This window comes from Oncorhynchus gorbuscha, linkage group LG11, assembly GCF_021184085.1.
Source record: "Oncorhynchus gorbuscha isolate QuinsamMale2020 ecotype Even-year linkage group LG11, OgorEven_v1.0, whole genome shotgun sequence".
Taxonomy (NCBI): Eukaryota; Metazoa; Chordata; class Actinopteri; order Salmoniformes; family Salmonidae; genus Oncorhynchus; species Oncorhynchus gorbuscha.
The window spans coordinates 53,345,029-53,362,644 of NC_060183.1; the positions used below are offsets into that span (position 1 = coordinate 53,345,029).

General features: G+C 43.2%; 1 protein-coding gene and 1 long non-coding RNA gene across 3 annotated transcripts in view; one reads left to right on the forward strand and one right to left on the reverse strand.

The window, feature by feature from the left end:
* The window catches only part of LOC124048940 (endoglin-like), a 54,183-nt gene that overhangs the window by 16,276 nt on the left and 20,291 nt on the right, over positions 1-17,616 (forward strand). For both annotated transcript variants that reach the window (XR_006841328.1, XM_046370129.1), the window contains exon 3: positions 15,265-15,413. Coding sequence is in view for 1 of the 2 variants with exons in the window: in XM_046370129.1 (XP_046226085.1) it covers positions 15,265-15,413 (149 nt within the window). In the remaining variant the exon portion in view is untranslated. The remainder of the gene's footprint in view (positions 1-15,264; positions 15,414-17,616) is intronic.
* Positions 1-17,616, reverse strand: part of LOC124048941 — a 33,033-nt gene that overhangs the window by 13,178 nt on the left and 2,239 nt on the right. The window lies entirely within an intron of this gene.

Sequence of the window (17,616 nt, forward strand, 5' to 3'; positions counted from 1 at the left end):
CTTTATTTCTATGATTTGTGTTTCTATCTGTTGGCCGGGTATGGTTCTCAATCAGGGACAGCTGTCTATCGTTGTCTCTGATTGGGAAACATCTTTTGGTAGGCTTCATTAACTTTGTGGCACTTAGCCCTGTTAAGCTTCCCGGTTGTTTTGTTAGTTCTTGTTTTGTTGGCGACATTTTATATAAATAAAAGAAAATGTACACTGACGACGCTGCACCTTGGTCCACTTCTTTTGACGGCTGTGACACTGTTCTTAGTTCTACATTTTTTGAACGGGGCATGCTTATTTAAGATGGAGAGAAAATCACTTTTAAAGAGCAACCAGGTATCCTCTACTGACGGGATGAGGTCAATATCCTTCCAGGATACCCGGGCCAGGTCGATTAATAAGGCCTGCTCGCTGAAGTGTTTTAGGGAGTGTTTGACAGTAATGAGAGTTGGTCGTTTGACTGCGGACCCATTACGGACTCAGGCAATGAGGCAGTGATTGCTGAGATCCTGGTTGAAGACGGCAGAGGTGTATTTAGAGGGCAAGTTGGTCAGGATGATATCTAAGAGGGTTCCCATGGTTACGTATTTAGGGTTGTACCTGGTAGGTTCCTTGATAATTTGTGTGAGATTGACGGCATCTAGCTTAGATTGTAGGATGGCCGGGATGTTAAGCATATCCCAGTTTAGGTCACCTAACAGTACAAACTCTGAAGATAGATGGGGGGCAATCAATTCACATATGGTGTCTAGGGCACAGCTGTGGGCTGAGGGGGGTCTATAACAAGTGGCAATGGTGAGAGACTTGTTTCTGGAAAGGTGGATTTTTAAAAGTAGAAGCTTGAATTGTTTGGGCACAGACCTGGATAGTATGACAGAACTCTGCAGGATATCTTTGCAGTAGATTGCAACCTCGCCCCCTTTGGCAGTTCTATCTTGTCAGAAAATGTTGTAGTTGGGGATGGACATTTCTGGATATTTGGTGGCCTTCCTAAGCCAGGATTCAGACATGGCTAGGACATCAGGGTTGGCAGAGTGTGCTAAAGGAGCAAATAAAACAAACTTAGGGAAGAGGCTTCTGATGTTAACATGCATGAAACCAAGGCTTTTACGGTTACAGAAGTCAACAAATGAGAGCGCCTGGGGAATGGGAGTGGTGCTGGGGGCTGCAGGGCCTGGGTTAACCTCTACATCATGAGAGGAACAGAGAGGGAGTAGGATAAGGGTACGGCTAATGGCTATAAGAACTGGTCGTCTAGTGCATTCAGAACAGAGAGTAAATTTCTGAATAGATTCCAGGCATAATGTACAGACAAGGGTATTTGAGTGACGATGAGAGAGGTTTTGTCTCTAGAGGCACCAGTTAAGCCAGGTGAGGTCATTGCATGTGTGGGGGTGGGACAAATGGTCTATCTAAGGCATATTTGGCAGGGCTGGGGGCTCTATAGTGAAATAAGACAATAATCACTAACCAAAACAGCAATAGACAAGGCATATTGACATTAGGGAGAGGCATGTCTAAGTGATCATAGGGTCCAATGAGTAGCAATAGGTGAGTCAGGGAGACAATTCTGTAGTAGCTACTACGCTAGGCGAGTTGGGGACACGGCGATTCAGACAGCTAGCGGGCCGGGCCTAGTAGATGGGCCTTCCGCGATGTCGCAATGGAAGAGCCTGTTGAATCCACCTCGGACGATTACGTCAGCCGACCAGTCGTGATGGATCGGCAGGGCTCTGTGTCGGCAGTAAAGGTTCCAGGCCAATTGGCAAAAGAGTATTGTAGCTCAAGAATTAGCTGGTGGACCTCTTCGGCAAGCCTGGGAGATGGGCCTAGCTCGAGGCTAGCTCAAGGCTAACTGGTGCTTGCTTCCGGACAGAGACGTTAGTAGCCAGGAGTAGCCACTCGGATTGCACTTAGCTAGCTGCGATGATCTGGTGTAAAGCTTCAGAACTTGCAGTAGGAATCCGGAGATGTGGCAGAGAAAAAGCAGTCCTATATGCTCTGGGTTGACATCGTGCTGTGCAGGCTGGCAGGTATTGACCTAGCTGAGGCTGGCTGTTGTCCGAGTTAATGGGGAAGACCGATAGCAGTGACTAACTGACTACTAGCTAGTAGCTAGTTAGCTGGCTATCTTCTGATGGGGGGTCTGGTTCTAAAGTATAAAAATAGCAGATCCGTACCACATTGGTTGAGGTGGGTTGCAGGAGAGTATATTCAGTCCGTGAGATTAAAATATCTACAAAATATATATGGGAAAAACAAGGAAAACGATATGTAAAACAATATTTACATGGGACAGGACGGAACAAGACAAAACACACGTCCGACTGCTACGCCATATTGGAATCAGAATGCATTTCAATTAACAGGTGTGCCTTGTTCATTTGTTGAATTTCTTTCCTTCGTAATGTGTTTGAGCCAATCAGTTATGTTGTGACAAGGTAAGGGTGGCATACAGAAGAAAGCCCTATTTGGTAAAAGACCAAGTCCATATTATGGCAAGAACAGATCAAATTAGCAAAGAGAAATGACAGTCCATCATTACTTTAAGACATGAAGCTCAGTCAATATGGAACATTTCAAAATCTTTGAAAGATTCTTCAAGTGCAGTCGCAACAACCATCAAGCGCTATGATGAAATGCATGGTTGTGAGAATGCCAAGAGTGTGCAAAGCTGTCATCAAGGCAAAGTGAGGCTACTTTGAAGAATCTCAAATATAAAAATTGGTTACTACATGATTCCATATGTGTTATTGCATAGTTTTGATGTCTTCACTATTATTTTACAATGTAGAAAATAGTACAAATTAAGAAAAACCCTGGAATGAGTAGGCGTGACCAAACTTCTGACTGGCACTGTACATACATGATTAATATTACCCCACTACACTCCCATTATGAATGAATTGAAAAGCAGAAAGTAATCCAGGGATAGGCCTATTTAGGGGACTTTTAGCGGTTCTGGACTGGTTCCGACCAACATTTTTGTGTACAGAACGCTTTTGAATGGCGTAACATCAATTAGACAGGTATAGAGACAGAGTGGAGGAGCAATTCAGCAGGTCTGACGAAGGCATATGTGGCAGGGGCTCCTAACGATCACAGATTACAAAAAGAAAGCCAACCACCTCACGGTCACCAATGCCATCCTACCAGAAGAGCTAAATCTTTTCATCAAGATTAGAGCATAATGACCATGGGCTGCAGAGAAGAGCCCCCGATGACAATGTGGGCTGCTACACACTCACAGTCTCCACTGAGGACGTATGTAAGTCATTCAAACATGTTAACCCTTGCAAGGCTGCTGGCCCATATGGTATTTCTAGCCGTCCTTCAGAGCTTGTGCAGATCAGCTGGCTGCTGTGTTCTTTGACATTTTTAATCTCTCCCTAGCTCAGGCCTCTATACCCTCCTGCTTCAAGATGTTCACTATCATTGCCGTGCCCAAGAAAGGGAATGTAACTGAACTGAATGACTACCGACCAGTAGCAGTCACTTCCTTCCGTCATCATGAAGTGCTTCTCGAGGCTACTCAAAGACTATATTACCTCCTCCCTCTCTAACACACTCAACCCTCTCCAATTCGCATACCGCCCTGACAGATCCACAGACCATGCAATCGCCATTGCACTGCACACTTCCCTTACCCTCCAGGAACAAAAGGAATGCATATATGAGGATGCTGTTCATTGACTACAGCGCGGCCTTCAGTACCATAGTGCCCTCCCCATAATCTCATTACAAAGCTCACAGCCCTGGGTCAGAACTCCTCCTTATGCAACTGGGTCCTGGACTTCCTGACGGGCCGCCCCCAGGTGGTGAAGGTAGGCAACATTACCTCCTCGACACTGATCCTCAACACGGCAGCCCCACAAGAGTGCGTCCTCAGTCCTTCCTGTATTCTCTGTATACCCACGACTGCATGGCCTCACACAGTTCCAACTCCATCATCAAGTTGGCTGATGACACAACAGTAGTAGGCCTGATCACCAGTAACGACGAGAAGGCCTACAGGGAGGAGCTAGGCACTCTGACTGCATGGTGCTGGGTAAACAACCTCTCCCTCAGCATTAACAAAACAAAGGAGCTAATTGTGGACTTCAAGAGGAACCAGGCTGGATTCGCTCCCATCCTCATCAATGGGGCCCTGTGGAGATGGTAAATAACTTCAAACTCCTTGTCGTACACATCTCAGACTAGCTGAAATGGTCTAACCACAGAGACACCTGTAGTGGAGAAGGTACGACAGCAACTCTTCAACCTCAGGGTGCTGAACACTCTCACAGTGTTCTACAGGAGCACCATTGAGAGCATACTGGCGGGCTGCATCACAGCCTGGTATGGCAACTCCACCACCACGGGCCGCAAGGCTCTTCAGAGCCATTCGGAGTACACTGCCTGCCTTACAGGACACCTACAACACCAGATGTCACAGAAAGGCTAAGAAGATCATCAGTGACCCCAGCCACCCAAACCATGCATTCTCCCTGCTTCAATCACTCAGACACGAGCAGTACAGGAGCATCATGGTAGAAACTGAGAGACAGGCTGCTGAATATCCACCACTAGTCAGCTACCGGCTCCCCTTCCCACCTGCTACTCCCCCCTATGGACATTCCCCCCCACACACCCTCAACTCTCACTTACCTTACCTGCTACTTCCCTTATGGACATTCTTTCTCCTGCTGACCCCCCCTTCTACTCCCTCTATTGTTTTCCCTTTAATCTAAATCTGAATTACTGTGCACCCTGGGAAAACTCTGGTTGTCCTGCTTCACATGCCGCTCTCCGCTATGATGCAGGGTGAGTTTCTTATGCTTAGACGTTGCTGACACCTGAAAAATCTTACAATGCCTGGATAAGTGTTTTAAGTATCAGCTAACCATATCAGATGTTATAGCAATTTGTCAGTCGATGACGCAGTCTATGACATGGCACACCACCATTGGTTGTTGCGTCGCCTAGCCTTAGCTGTGAAACGCGCCCTCAGGATTGTGAAATCTGACACCTCCTTTGCATTTTCTGGCCTATCCAGACAAAGGATCGATTTCTCAACATGAAAAAGGCACATTTAAACACAGAGGGACGACGTTGGAAGATGTAATGAGTCAGCAGGTATTTATTGGTGTCTCTGTGTCGCTCAGAGGATGCTGGGCAGAACATTCAGCTAATAAAATGGTGCCAATTTTGTACTGTCACTAAGTATGGTCATATTTCTTTTACAGTTATAAGAAAGGTGAAATCTTATCATAAGTAATTTATAATAATTAGATTGTTGCTATATTTAGAAAGCATTTCAATCATCTCAAGCCTTATTCCCCCACTTTTGTTGAATAGGAAAAAAAGAATCTATGATTTTTCATATTTTCACTTTTTAAAATCATATTCTCACTGTGTGCTTGAGCTTGTGTCCTCAAAAGTGACTACACCTCAGAATTGTATAACTATTTAAAAAAAAAATGTTTTTTCAGATTTTAATATTTCTGTCAGTATAATCATTTCTAGGTATTGTTAATGGCCCTCTCATGATAAATAATTATTTTTGGGTATGTCTATTTAGGCGGAAATCTACATCGACATTACATTTAACAGGTTAATAGTCTGTACTTCCCTTTCTAAAGGAATATAGTCTAGCTTGTTGACAACTCTCCGCACTCAGACAATGTCATTACTCTTAGAGGAAGATAAATAATTGTATTATTGACTGTGTTTGTTTATTCAATGTGTAACTCTGTGTTGTTGTTTGTGTCGCACTGCTTTGAGTTATAAAGGCCATGTCGCAGTAGTAAATAAGAACTTGTTCTCACCTAGCCTACCTGGTTAAATAAGGTGAAATAAAAATAAAAATACAACTCAACACTGCAAATATGCGGAATCTCTTCATCTTTGGTTCTGACTCCACTTCTTCAACTTCTCAAACGTGTCAAAGGTATAAAAATCTTAATTGCTATGCTATCCCCGATGTGACCAACCAAAAGTGGGCTCGTTAATATTTTCTGGGAAATCAGTGGAGAAAAACGGGTTAATGTCTGTTGGTCTATGAGAAACATATGCTGCGCAAAGCGATATCAATCTTGAATGATTGGAAGCACCCAGTATGCAATGCGTCGCTGCTGCTTCCATCTGCTCGGCGGAACAGTGTAAGCACAGCAACCGCTAAATTAGTCTTTCCCTCCAAAAGCCACGTTTGCTAATTAACTCCTGGAAGATTAATAGACTATCGCTATAGTGCAAATTCAAAATGTCTCGTCGTTTTACAATGAATTAATTTCTTCACACTGGGACCAACCTGAGGACTGAGAACTAATAAAGTGTTTATGGAACACCTTGTCAATTTGACAGAAGAGGCAACTGAACCAACAAAACAAAAAACATAGCCCTCTCTGATGCTGCCTCGAAAGTTACAGATAGATGTTTCTGTATGTGTGTGTGTGTGAAAGGGAGAAACAGAGAGAGATATGGAGAAAGTGGGAGAGCATATATCAACAGGGAACGGCAATGCACTTAACATTCACCATATCGAAAGTTTCTTGCATCACCGTTCTAGGAAAGAACTGCTAGTGTAGTGAATGACAACAGCACACACAGTTTGTCTACATCAAAGCATATTGCTTTAGGAACAGCAGCACACAGACAGGCCATGAAGACTAACTGGGAGACAACTCTCAAGCCTCTAAGAGATAGGCTTGTGTTGTGTGTGTGAGTGAGCCATAGGCCCTCCATGCGTCATTGGATTTGTTGTTGCGTCTACTGTACTTCCGACAAAAGCATCTGACAAACGGCTCCCAGAGGTATAAACAGAGCTACTGTATATGAAGAAAAGCTGTCTCCAGACCAGCTTTCACATCACCAATGTCCGTGCCACATAACAGCCCCAAATAACACGCACACACCACACACAAAATACCCATCCCCCGTACTACCACATACAGTAGGTACTGAGTTTGAAGGTAGGCCTTAAAATACATCCACAGGTACACCTCCAATTTACTCAAATGATGTCAATTATCCTATCAGAAGCTTCTAAAGCCATGATATACTTTTCTGGAATTTCCAAGCTGTTTAAAGGCACAATCAATTTAGTGTATGTAAACTTCTGATCCACTGAAATTGTGATACACTGAATTATAAGTGAAATAATCTGTCTGTAAACTATTGTTGGAAAAATTCCTTGTGTCATGCATGAAGTAGATGTCCTATCCAACTTGCCAAAACTGTAGTTTGTTAACAAGACATTTGGGGAGTGGTTGAAAAACGAGTTTTAATGACTCCAACCTAAGTGTATGTAAACTTCCAACTTCAATTGTACATACACAGTAGCAGTGAAAGTGACAGTGATAATCAGGGACTTATTGATAGACTGTGGAGATTTGTATGGCCTGAGGATATAAGGAGAGAGTTAAGGCACTGTGCAGTGCAGTATAGGGGTGAGAGGCCTGGGGACATTGTGGGCCCTTGCAGAGCGCTGATAAGAACTTGTTTACTTTCCTGTAGATGGTCAGGCCTCAGTCTGCAGCCGCGGAAACAGCGGGACAATAGGTGTGTAGAGCTGGAGATGCGGGAGCAGGCCATTTTTATTTAGTTAATTTAGCAGATGCTCACACCATAGTGTCATCAGACTTTTGATACCAATGCATGGTGAAAGGGGGGCACAAAATGGTGAACCACTATAAAAAATGGCATAGAAAAGTATTTTGTATTTAGAAAATACAAATTACAGCTCTCCAAAGTATGTTGTTACAAAATACATTTGATTGTCATTCAGCCCAGTGTAATCCAAATGACAAAATACTGAAAAGTACTTTAAATACATATTTCAAGTACATGTAACATAAATACTGCCCATGCCTGAAATACATTTTAGACAACAAAATTACAGACTATTATTTTGTACTTTTTAACGTAGTAGTGGAATACTACTGCTAGACTAAAATAGAATAAGTTTTCATCAACGTGTAAGATTTATTGTTCAGGTCCTGTAGTAAGGGGGCTACAAGTCTGTGGCTTTTGGCAGACTACTGTATTCATGAATAACAAAAAATAACTAAACATACTCTTCCCCCGACTATCTTTTTAAATAAATGTCTTAGGTCTTGATGTACAATAATGAATATCCTATCTCAAATAAAGGGTGAATGTAGAATAGTACAAGTCAAAACTGCCACATCTGCATTTTGCTCTTCCTCTCTGTCAAAGTGAATAGTGGTTTGATCCTTTGACTCTGTGAAGAGACTCAATAAAGGAAGTCACTGATTCCAGGTGGCTTGTTGCTGGCAGGGTCACAATGCCTCTCTTGAATATATTACCCTTAATGTCAGAGTTGTGTGGGTTTTTATTTCCAGCCAAGGTCCTCTTTCTGCTGAGTCGGGAGATCCATTCCACAGAATACTGACGTTGGACCTTTCACCTTTCAAACAAGAACTGATAGTCTGATCCAAGTCAGATTAGGATGATGATAAAGTAATCGGTTTAATATTTCTGCTTTTTGACAGTTTTTTTAGAGGAAAGAGCCACACTGGCTTTATCAGCTACGTGATGTCATTGTTCTCAATACACCTACAGATAGGATAGGATCTTAATTTGAGCCAGTTTGCTACAGCAACAACAAGAAATATTAATAATTAAGTAACTTCATGAAAAAATGCACACTGTTCAATCACCCTATTACGGGCAAGGCCATTAAGATTAATGGCATCATTATGTGTTCCACCAAAAATGTGGTATATCTGATCAAGTGTATAAGTGGTCTATGCTATGTAGTAAAAACAAAACGAGCTCTGAAAACAAGGATAGCAGAACACATGAGTAATACCAGTATCTCCAAGGACTCTTAACATGTTCGATACCAATGTATCCCGGAGAGCTGATATTGTGACGAGCCTCCATGAAATGCGCCACAGGGCTTCTCTGGTCAAGAAGCTTCTCTGGTCAAGAAGCCCTGTGGCGCATTTCATGGAGGCTCGTCACAATATCAGCTCTCTGAGATACATTGGTATCGAATATGTTAAGAGTCCTTGGAGATACGGATAGTGTATTACTGAGAAGAGAATTGTATTGGATTCACCGTTTGTCTGTCATGTCTCCAAAAGGTCTTAACCAAGAGTTTGATATCAGACCATTTCTTACATGAATATGTCACATTGATTTGTCCTGCCATCCAGGTCTCCACTTGGTCATTTTGTACATACAGTATACAGTATATTATATTTTCTGTAATTATTACATGTGCCCATCTCGTTAATATACAATTATTAGAGGTACACAAGTTGTTTTTGAAATAGGTCACTGTAATTATATCTACGGCCACTGCCAATGGTCATATGGTTGGGTATTGTATGTAATCCTTTATGACCATATGTATACTACTGTTCAAAAGTTTGGGGTCACTTCGAAATGTCCTTGTTTTTGAACGAAAAGTGTTTTTTTTGTCCATTAAAATAACATAAAATTGATCAGAAATACAGTGCAGACATTGTTAATGTAGTAAATTACTATTGTAGCTGGAAAACACAGATTTTCTATGAAATATCTACATAGGCGTACAGAGGTCCATTATCAGCAACCATCACTCCTGTGTTCCAATGGCATGTTGTGTTAGCTAATCCAAGTTTATAATTTTAAAAGGCTAATTCATCATTAGAAAACCCTTTTGAAATTATGTTAGTACAGCTAAAAACTGTGGTTCTGATTAAAGAATCAATAAAACTGGCCTTCTTTAGACTAGTTGTGTATCTGGAGCATCAGCATTTGTGGGTTCGATTACAGGCTCAAATTGTCCAGAAACAAAGAACTTTCTTCTGAAAAAAGTGAAGGCTATTCTATGCGAGAAATTTCCAAGAAACGGAAGATCTCGAACAACGCTGTGTTCTACTCCCTTCACAGAACAGCGCAAACTGGCCCTAACCAGAATAGAAAGAGGAGTGGGAGGCCCCGGTGCACAACTGAGCAAGAGGAGAAGTACATTAGAGTGTCTAGTTTGAGAAACAGATGCCTCACAAGTCCTCAACTGACAGCTACATTAAATAGTACCCGCAAAACACCAGTCTCAACGTCAACAGTGAAGAGGTGACTCCGGGATGAAAAAAAGCCATATCTCAGACTGGCTAATAAAAAGAAAAGATGAAGATGGGCAAAAGAACACAGACCCTGGACAGAGGAAGATTGGGAAAAAAAGTGTTACGTACAGACAAATCTAAGTTGAGGTGTTCGGATCACAAAGAACATTCGTGAGATGCAGAAAATATCATGACACAAGGTGAGACCCATATGCACACACAGGAGGCAGATGGTTGGAGTCTTAAAATGTTTATTCATCCAAAGGGATAGGTAAGAGAATGGTTGTGGACAGGCAAAAAGGTCAAAACCAGATCAGAGTCCAGGAGGTACAGGATCGTGGTCAAGTGGCAGACAGGCACGTGCTCAAGGCAGGCAGAATGGTCAGGCAGGTGGGTACAAAGTCCAGAAACAGGCAAGGGTCAAAATCGTGAGGACTAGAAAAAAGAGAATGCATAAAGCAGGAGAACGGGAAAACCGCTGGTTGACTTGGAAACATACAAGACGAAGTGGCACAGCGAAACAGGAAATACAGGGATAAATACACTGGGGGAAATCAGTGACACCTAGAGGGGGTGGAGAGAATCACAAGGACAGGTGAGACAGATCAGGCCGTGACAGAACAAATGAAAAGATGCTAGAGGAGTGCTTGATGCCATCTGTCAAGCATAGTGGAGGCAATGTGATGGTCTGGGAGTGCTTTGGTGGTGGTAAATTGGGAGATTTGTACAGGGTAAAGGGGATCTTGAAGAAGGAAGGGTTTCACTCCATTTTGCAATGCCATGCCATACCCTGTGGACAATGCTTAATTGGAGCCAATTTCCTCCTACAACAGGTCAATGACCCAAAGCACAGCTCCAACAATAATGAGCTATTATGAGAACAGCTCGACCGTATGGTACGTAAGAAGTGCCCATCAAGCCAATACAATTTATGGGAGGTGCTTCAGGAAGCATGCGGTGAAATCTCTTCAGATTACCTCAACAAATTGACAACTAGGATGCCAAAGGTCTGCAAGGCTGTAATAGCTGCAAATGGAGGATTCTTTGACGAAAGCAAAGTTTGAAGGACACAATCATTTCAATTAAAAATCATTATTATATCATTACGTCTTGACTATGTTTCCTATTCATTTTTCAACTCATTTAATTTATTTCTAAGTGAGCCCAAACTTTTGAATGGTAGTGTATAGCCTCTGTGATTAATTATGATTGACTATGCGCTTAAGTGAATCTAATTGCTTCCACACCCACCATGTGTCATGTGCCTAGTGGACATATGAAGTGAAATGTGTATATTTTGGGATTTAAGCACTCAGACTGTTTGACCTGATGAAGATCTGTTTCGGATTGAAACGTTGTCATTAAAGCTGTGAATTGGGAGCATAAACAGTGTGCGGGCCTTTCTGCTCTTTTACAATTATAATTTATGTACATTTTTGTAGGAGTTGATCAAAGTCGGACATTTCTAAGAACGAAGTTCAGAAGCCTTTTTAAACCTCAAATATACTACAAGTTAAACATGTATCCTGCAATAGGATGGTCAAATTAAGATCGGTACAGTATGCCTTGAAGAGATGGGCAAGTTGCAAAAAAAGATTACAAGATTGGAAATAATAATTTAAATTATTTTTGCTGTTTAGTTGTGTAATACGTCAGGGTCATCTGTAGATATTAAACATTTCCCACAATGTTAGGTATAAACATTAATATTAAACAAACTATTTATGTACAAAAAAAAACAAGAAGGCACAGATAGTAGACTTGGAATGTACCAGGCTGTGTCAGAGGGCTAACTTTGTGTACTTTACAGTATTGAGAAATCCCCCCTCCCCATACCTCGAGCCCCACTGTAGTCTGCCCCTCAGACAGGAGACACATGCCTATTTGGGCATTTTCTTTGGCTCAGCATCAGGTCTGGGAGTTGACCAGAACAATGAGACTAGAAGGGGCAGTCAAGAGACAGATACAAGCAGGCAGAAAAGATAAGGGAGGAGGAGAGGTATTAATGGCAGATTCCGCAAGATTTCCAGACGCGATACAAGCCAAAGACCTAAATACTCAGATGAACACTGTGACACATCATCATTTTCTAAACATCCTCTACTATCCTATCATCCTATATCACATCATACATCTCATACACTGTAGGCTACATCCTCTGGCATCTAAAATCATGATGCATTCATTCAACCCTGACTCCGCCTCACATCTAACTCACATCTAAATGGGAATCACCACTATCATTCCTAAACATCTCTTCTTCCAATGGAAAATAAAATGTAAGGCGCTGCTGATAAAAATAGATAAAGACAGAGGAGGAATGGAACAGCACTTCTCTATAGCTCATTTACCAGCAAACCGCTTAGTGAGGCCGTTAGCATTTCCGGGTCAGGCAGAAGGGTTAGTGTGACTAAGGTTTATATTTTTAGTGACTGGTAAATAGGATAAGGAGAGGATGTGTGTGTGTGTGTGTGTGTGTGTGTGTGTGTGTGTGTGTGTGTGTGTGTGTGTGTGTGTGTGTGTGTGTGTGTGTGTGTGTGTGTGTGTGTGTGTGTGTGTGTGTGTGTGTGTGTGTGTGTGTGTGTGTGTGTGGTGTGTGTGTGCTTTGCCCGGTGGTGCAGACACCAGGGGTTGATTTACGTAAAGCAGTCCGGCGCAGTCACAGGCTGTTGACTCTGTCACGAGACAGCGTTTCTTTATGGCAGGTAATCTGGCTGTTAAGTGGACATTATGAAGGCACGGGCAGAATAACAGGAAGCCAGGCCTTGACTAGGGCAGGAGAAGAGGGATGATGAGAAAAGAGAGTGAGGAGCTCGCTTATGGAGCAGTGGGGAAAGAAAGAAAGCCACAGTTCATTAACGAAAAGATGAGAGGCTGGAAAGAAAGAGCTGTTTGTGTGGTGGGCATTGGCTTGACTTTACTCATGCCCCTTCTCTCTCTCCCTTCTCTCCCTCCATTCCTCTCCCTCGTAGTGGTGAAAATGTCCTCTGCCCGGGCTCTCTGTCATCATCAGGCCAGATGTCTAAACCGGGCATTTCCTGTTGCCCTCATGAATATTGTTGTTTCCTGTTCAACCCCCCTCTCTCTCTCCCTCCATCCTTCCATGGTGCTGATCAACCATAAACCCCCTCCCCCATAGGCCTTGCACCTTGTAGTTATAGTAAGGAAGGCCTTGGTCTGCAGGAGCGCTGATATAGGATCAGTTTAGCCTGTTAGATCATAATGAATAAGGTTATATGGACAGGGGTGACCTGATCCTAGATCAGCACTGGTACTCTCATATGCTTTGTGAATATGAACAGGCCAAGAAACTGAGAAGCTATGATTGTCTCTTAGAAGTTCATAGCAGTTTTGAACTCTCGTAATAAGTTATCAGAATAAATCATTATACAGTGCCTTGCGAAAGTATTCGGCCCTCTTGAACTTTGCGACCTTTTGCCACATTTCAGGCTTCAAACATAAAGATATAAAACTGTATTGTTTTGTGAAGACGCCCAATTTTTCAGTTTTTGATTTGTTAAAAAAGTTTGAAATATCCAATAAATGTTGTTCCACTTCATGATTGTGTCCCACTTGTTGTTGATTCTTCACAAAAAATACAGTTTTATATCTTTATGTTTGAAGCCTGAAATGTGGCAAAAGGTCGCAAAGTTCAAGGGGGCCGAATACTTTCGCAAGGCACTGTATGTGTCTAAATCCGGTCATTTAATTCTGCAACTGTGAAACATATCAGCTGAATGATAACTGATCTTTCTAGAAAATGGCAAGGTTTTCGATTCATCTTTACCACCGACTCATTCCAATTTTAAAAAAAAGATCCATCACATAGAACAAGCTGAAAATCCTTATACATTTTTCAATGGAGCATTGTCCTCTGTGCTCAATAATATAATCCCTTTCCATAATGGGTGTCAGTGGTATCCTGTTTAGATGCGTGTCTACTGATTGGGACTCAGAGACTCAGACCAGGGTCGTCTGTTGTATTTTCCCTGTGATCATATCTGGGTCAGGAGACAGACAGTCTGAGCTGTGGGACATCAGGGCCCAGCCCAGGCCCCAGCACAGCCAATCCAGATCTGAACGTGCCGCAACCGTGACGCCTGCCACCCAATGACCCCGCAAGGTGCAGATAAAGCCCTAATCAGATCTTACTGTGATGGGCGGGACTTGGTCCTAGTGCTGACTGTTGATTGGGTAGGAAGCGACACCTGACCCTGCTCATCCTGAGGAAGGAGGCGGTTTAATGGTGGGGAATATTTATAAAGCACCAAAAGGACACTCCAACCAGGGGACAAAGTATTAGGAACAGATAAAGCAAATACATACTTTAAAAAAAAGTAAATCAGCTGCCCTGTGTCTGTGTGACAGAGAGCAGAGGTTGGGGAGGAAACTCCCTGTGGTGCGGCATGGTGTAGTCAGGGAGTGAGGAATAGCAGAGGAATGGACTTGATTTAATGTTACCCATATGGCCGTGAGGTCCCAGATAAACTCGACTTATCAGCCGTGCCAGTCAGACCGGCAGCCCCTCCCACACATTTAGCATCCATACTCCTTACTTTATCTCCTGATTACAACACACGGCAGTGCTGCTTCCTAATGACCCACCATGCAACCCTTGTCCCCTCCTTCCCTTCCATAGACAGTCACTGAGTCACGAGTGATGGAGTGCATGTGGTGGAATCAGAGATGAATAGAACAGGAAAACAACACCCTCCATAGGCTAGGCTAATCTGTAACCAAGAAGGTGATTGAATATGTGTTTCAGATCATGTATTATAGTGCTAGTCTACCGAGCTCTTGCATGTTGCCTAACATATCTATTAATATATCTCGCTAATGATACTGTATCTTGGGCTTTACTGTATAAATGGTTTATGCATAAAACATTATGAGGAAATGCATAATGCATTATTCATATGGTCATAATAGAGGGTGTTAGCTCAATCAGCTCTCCTTGGTTTTCTCTTTTTATGGTGCTATCTAGAACCTAAAATGGGTTCTTCTGCTGTCCCCATAGGAGAACCCTTTGAATAACTATGTTTGGTTTCAGGTAGAACCCTTTTCGGTTCCATGCAGAACCCATTCCACATTATTGGCCATCATTGTAATAAAGAATTTGTTCTAGACTCGTTAAATAAAGGTTCAATAAAATGTATGGTCCTGGAAAATGTGAACTCTCTACTTTGTTTAACCAGGTTTCCCTCTGTCTCTTCCCCAGCATCCCAGCAGACCTGTGAGCCAGTGGCGGTCCCTGAAAACCAGAATGCCTGGATCAGGTTGAGAGAGATGCTTCCAGGCTGCTGGACCAACTATACCACTCAGGACAGCAAAGAAGTTCACATCCTCAGCCTGCATTACACTACTGAGGTAAGGCAATCTATACGGTTCGCCTGTCCTAAACTACTGTGGAAGGCTTCCACTGCATTTCAATCGACCAGTATGTCCAGTGTAAAGATGTCCAAGATTAAGACACAGGTTCCAATATGCAGTACACTGATATGTGAGGTAATATGATTTTACTGTAGTCATATTTGTTCAAATGACTGTAGCTTTTCAAATAATAGCATTCTCTTTTCAAAATGTTCTGCATTGTTAGATTCAATTCAGTTTGTATAGCCCACATCATATCTGGAGTCCATATAGTAGATAGCTACGGTAGCTCCATATAGCTGGAATATTTGTCCCGTTCCTGGGGGAAAATGTTGTTCTGGGAGAGTGTCTGTGTGAAATTGATACCAGATGAGCATCAGCACACCAGGCTAGCTTTCTCATGAGATTGATGCCAGATGACAGTTAGCACACTTGGCTAGATTTCTCATGAGTTTGATGCCAGATGAGTGTTAGCGTGCTAGGTTAGCTAGCTTTCCCATGTGGCTGAGAGTCAACATTAGGGACACCTCCTCTGGTTAGCCTGATAAGTGCAAACACATGCCAAACATAACATAGAGCTGGGGTCACCCCTTACAGGCTTACACTACATACACAGTAGTGTGAAAACACACATCCAACAGCCCTGCATGGGGAATGGGGCTGTGTGTGTGGATGTCAAAAAGTTGTACCGTAAATTGCAGTAGGACCAATTAGAAATCAATTGAGGAAATTGACCCTAGATCAGTGCTTAGAGGACAAATGTAATCCTACACTGCTATTTCCTACGCAGACTTCCTTTTTCATTTTCTGACAGTGTCTGGTCAGCACATATTAGTAATTTATTTATCATGTGCTGTGCTCTCTCTCTCCCTCGTCCTTCACTCTCTGTTTCTCTCTCTCTCTCTCTCTCTGACACACACAAGCATGCACAGGCACACACACACACACTGACTTGATCTCTCTCATTCCCTCTTTAATATTAATTAAAGGGGGCTCACCCAGGAGTGGGTCTGTGTGGTACCCATTAGTGTGTGGTTGTGATTCGGATGAGACGCCATCACAGGATAATACAGTATCTGAGGATGGCTGCCTGGATTCCTCACCTTTAATGAAGGCTAAAGGTGGCCCTCGGCCTGCCTGCAATAAATGTAAAAATACTGGAAAATCTCTTCCGGTCTTCCTCTGGTTCTCCCTCTGGCGTCATAGAAAACAACTATAACATGTTAAATTGTTCTAATGTACACAACTAAACAAAGACAGATGTCTTCCAAGAATGGTCCTAGAGTGGTCCAAGAAAGAGAAATGTGGTGTAGAAGAAATGTTAGCTCTTTACTGCCAGGTTTTATGAAACACGAAAGATTGAAGAGGAGGAGGAACACAAAGGCTGTAGTTTGTCCGGAACTGGAGCCAGCCGTGTGATCCCGTAGACATTCCACAGAGCAAGCGTATCCTGTTCTCCTGTGGGACCAGGCTAAATGTTTGGAATTGGAGAGTGAGGGTTCATGCTATTTCTCAACACACACAGCCTTATCACTCTATTTACTGCATCAGTTTGGGGCAGTGCTGAACATGTACGATTTGGAAGGATTGGAGTTTTTGCTTATCCTCAGACACAAAGCAGGGGTATGTCCTTGGCTGAAGGCAAAATGACCAGACTGTCTGTCTGTCTGTCTGTCTGTCTGTCTGTCTGTCTGTCTGTCTGTCTGTCTGTCTGTCTGTCTGTCTGTCTGTCTGTCTGTCTGTCTGTCTGTCTGTCTGTCTGTCTGTCTGTCTGTCTGTCTGTCTGTCTGTCTGCCTGCCTGCCTGCCTGCCTGCCTGCCTGCCTGCCTGCCTGCCTGCCTGCCTGCCTGCCTGCCTGCCTGCCTGCCTGCCTGCCTGCCTGCCTGCCTGCCTGCCTGTCTGTCTGTCTGTCTGTCTGTCTGTCTGTCTGTCTGTCTGTCTGTCATATTGGAAGTGTGGCTGCCTGGCGGTCTGTTCAATATGGCAGGGGGATGGAGGGACAAGAGGGAGAGAAGGGAGGAGAAAAGGCAGAAGGGGAGGGGCTTGTCCAGACCCCAATGATGTCACATTCTGGCACTGGACTTGACTCACAGCCGAGACTGGACTGTTGGAGCCAGCTTAGGTTAGGGGAGAGAGACAAAGAATAACGGGAAGCTGTTATGCACCAGCAAAAGCCCTAGAGAAAAAAAAAAGTCTGAGG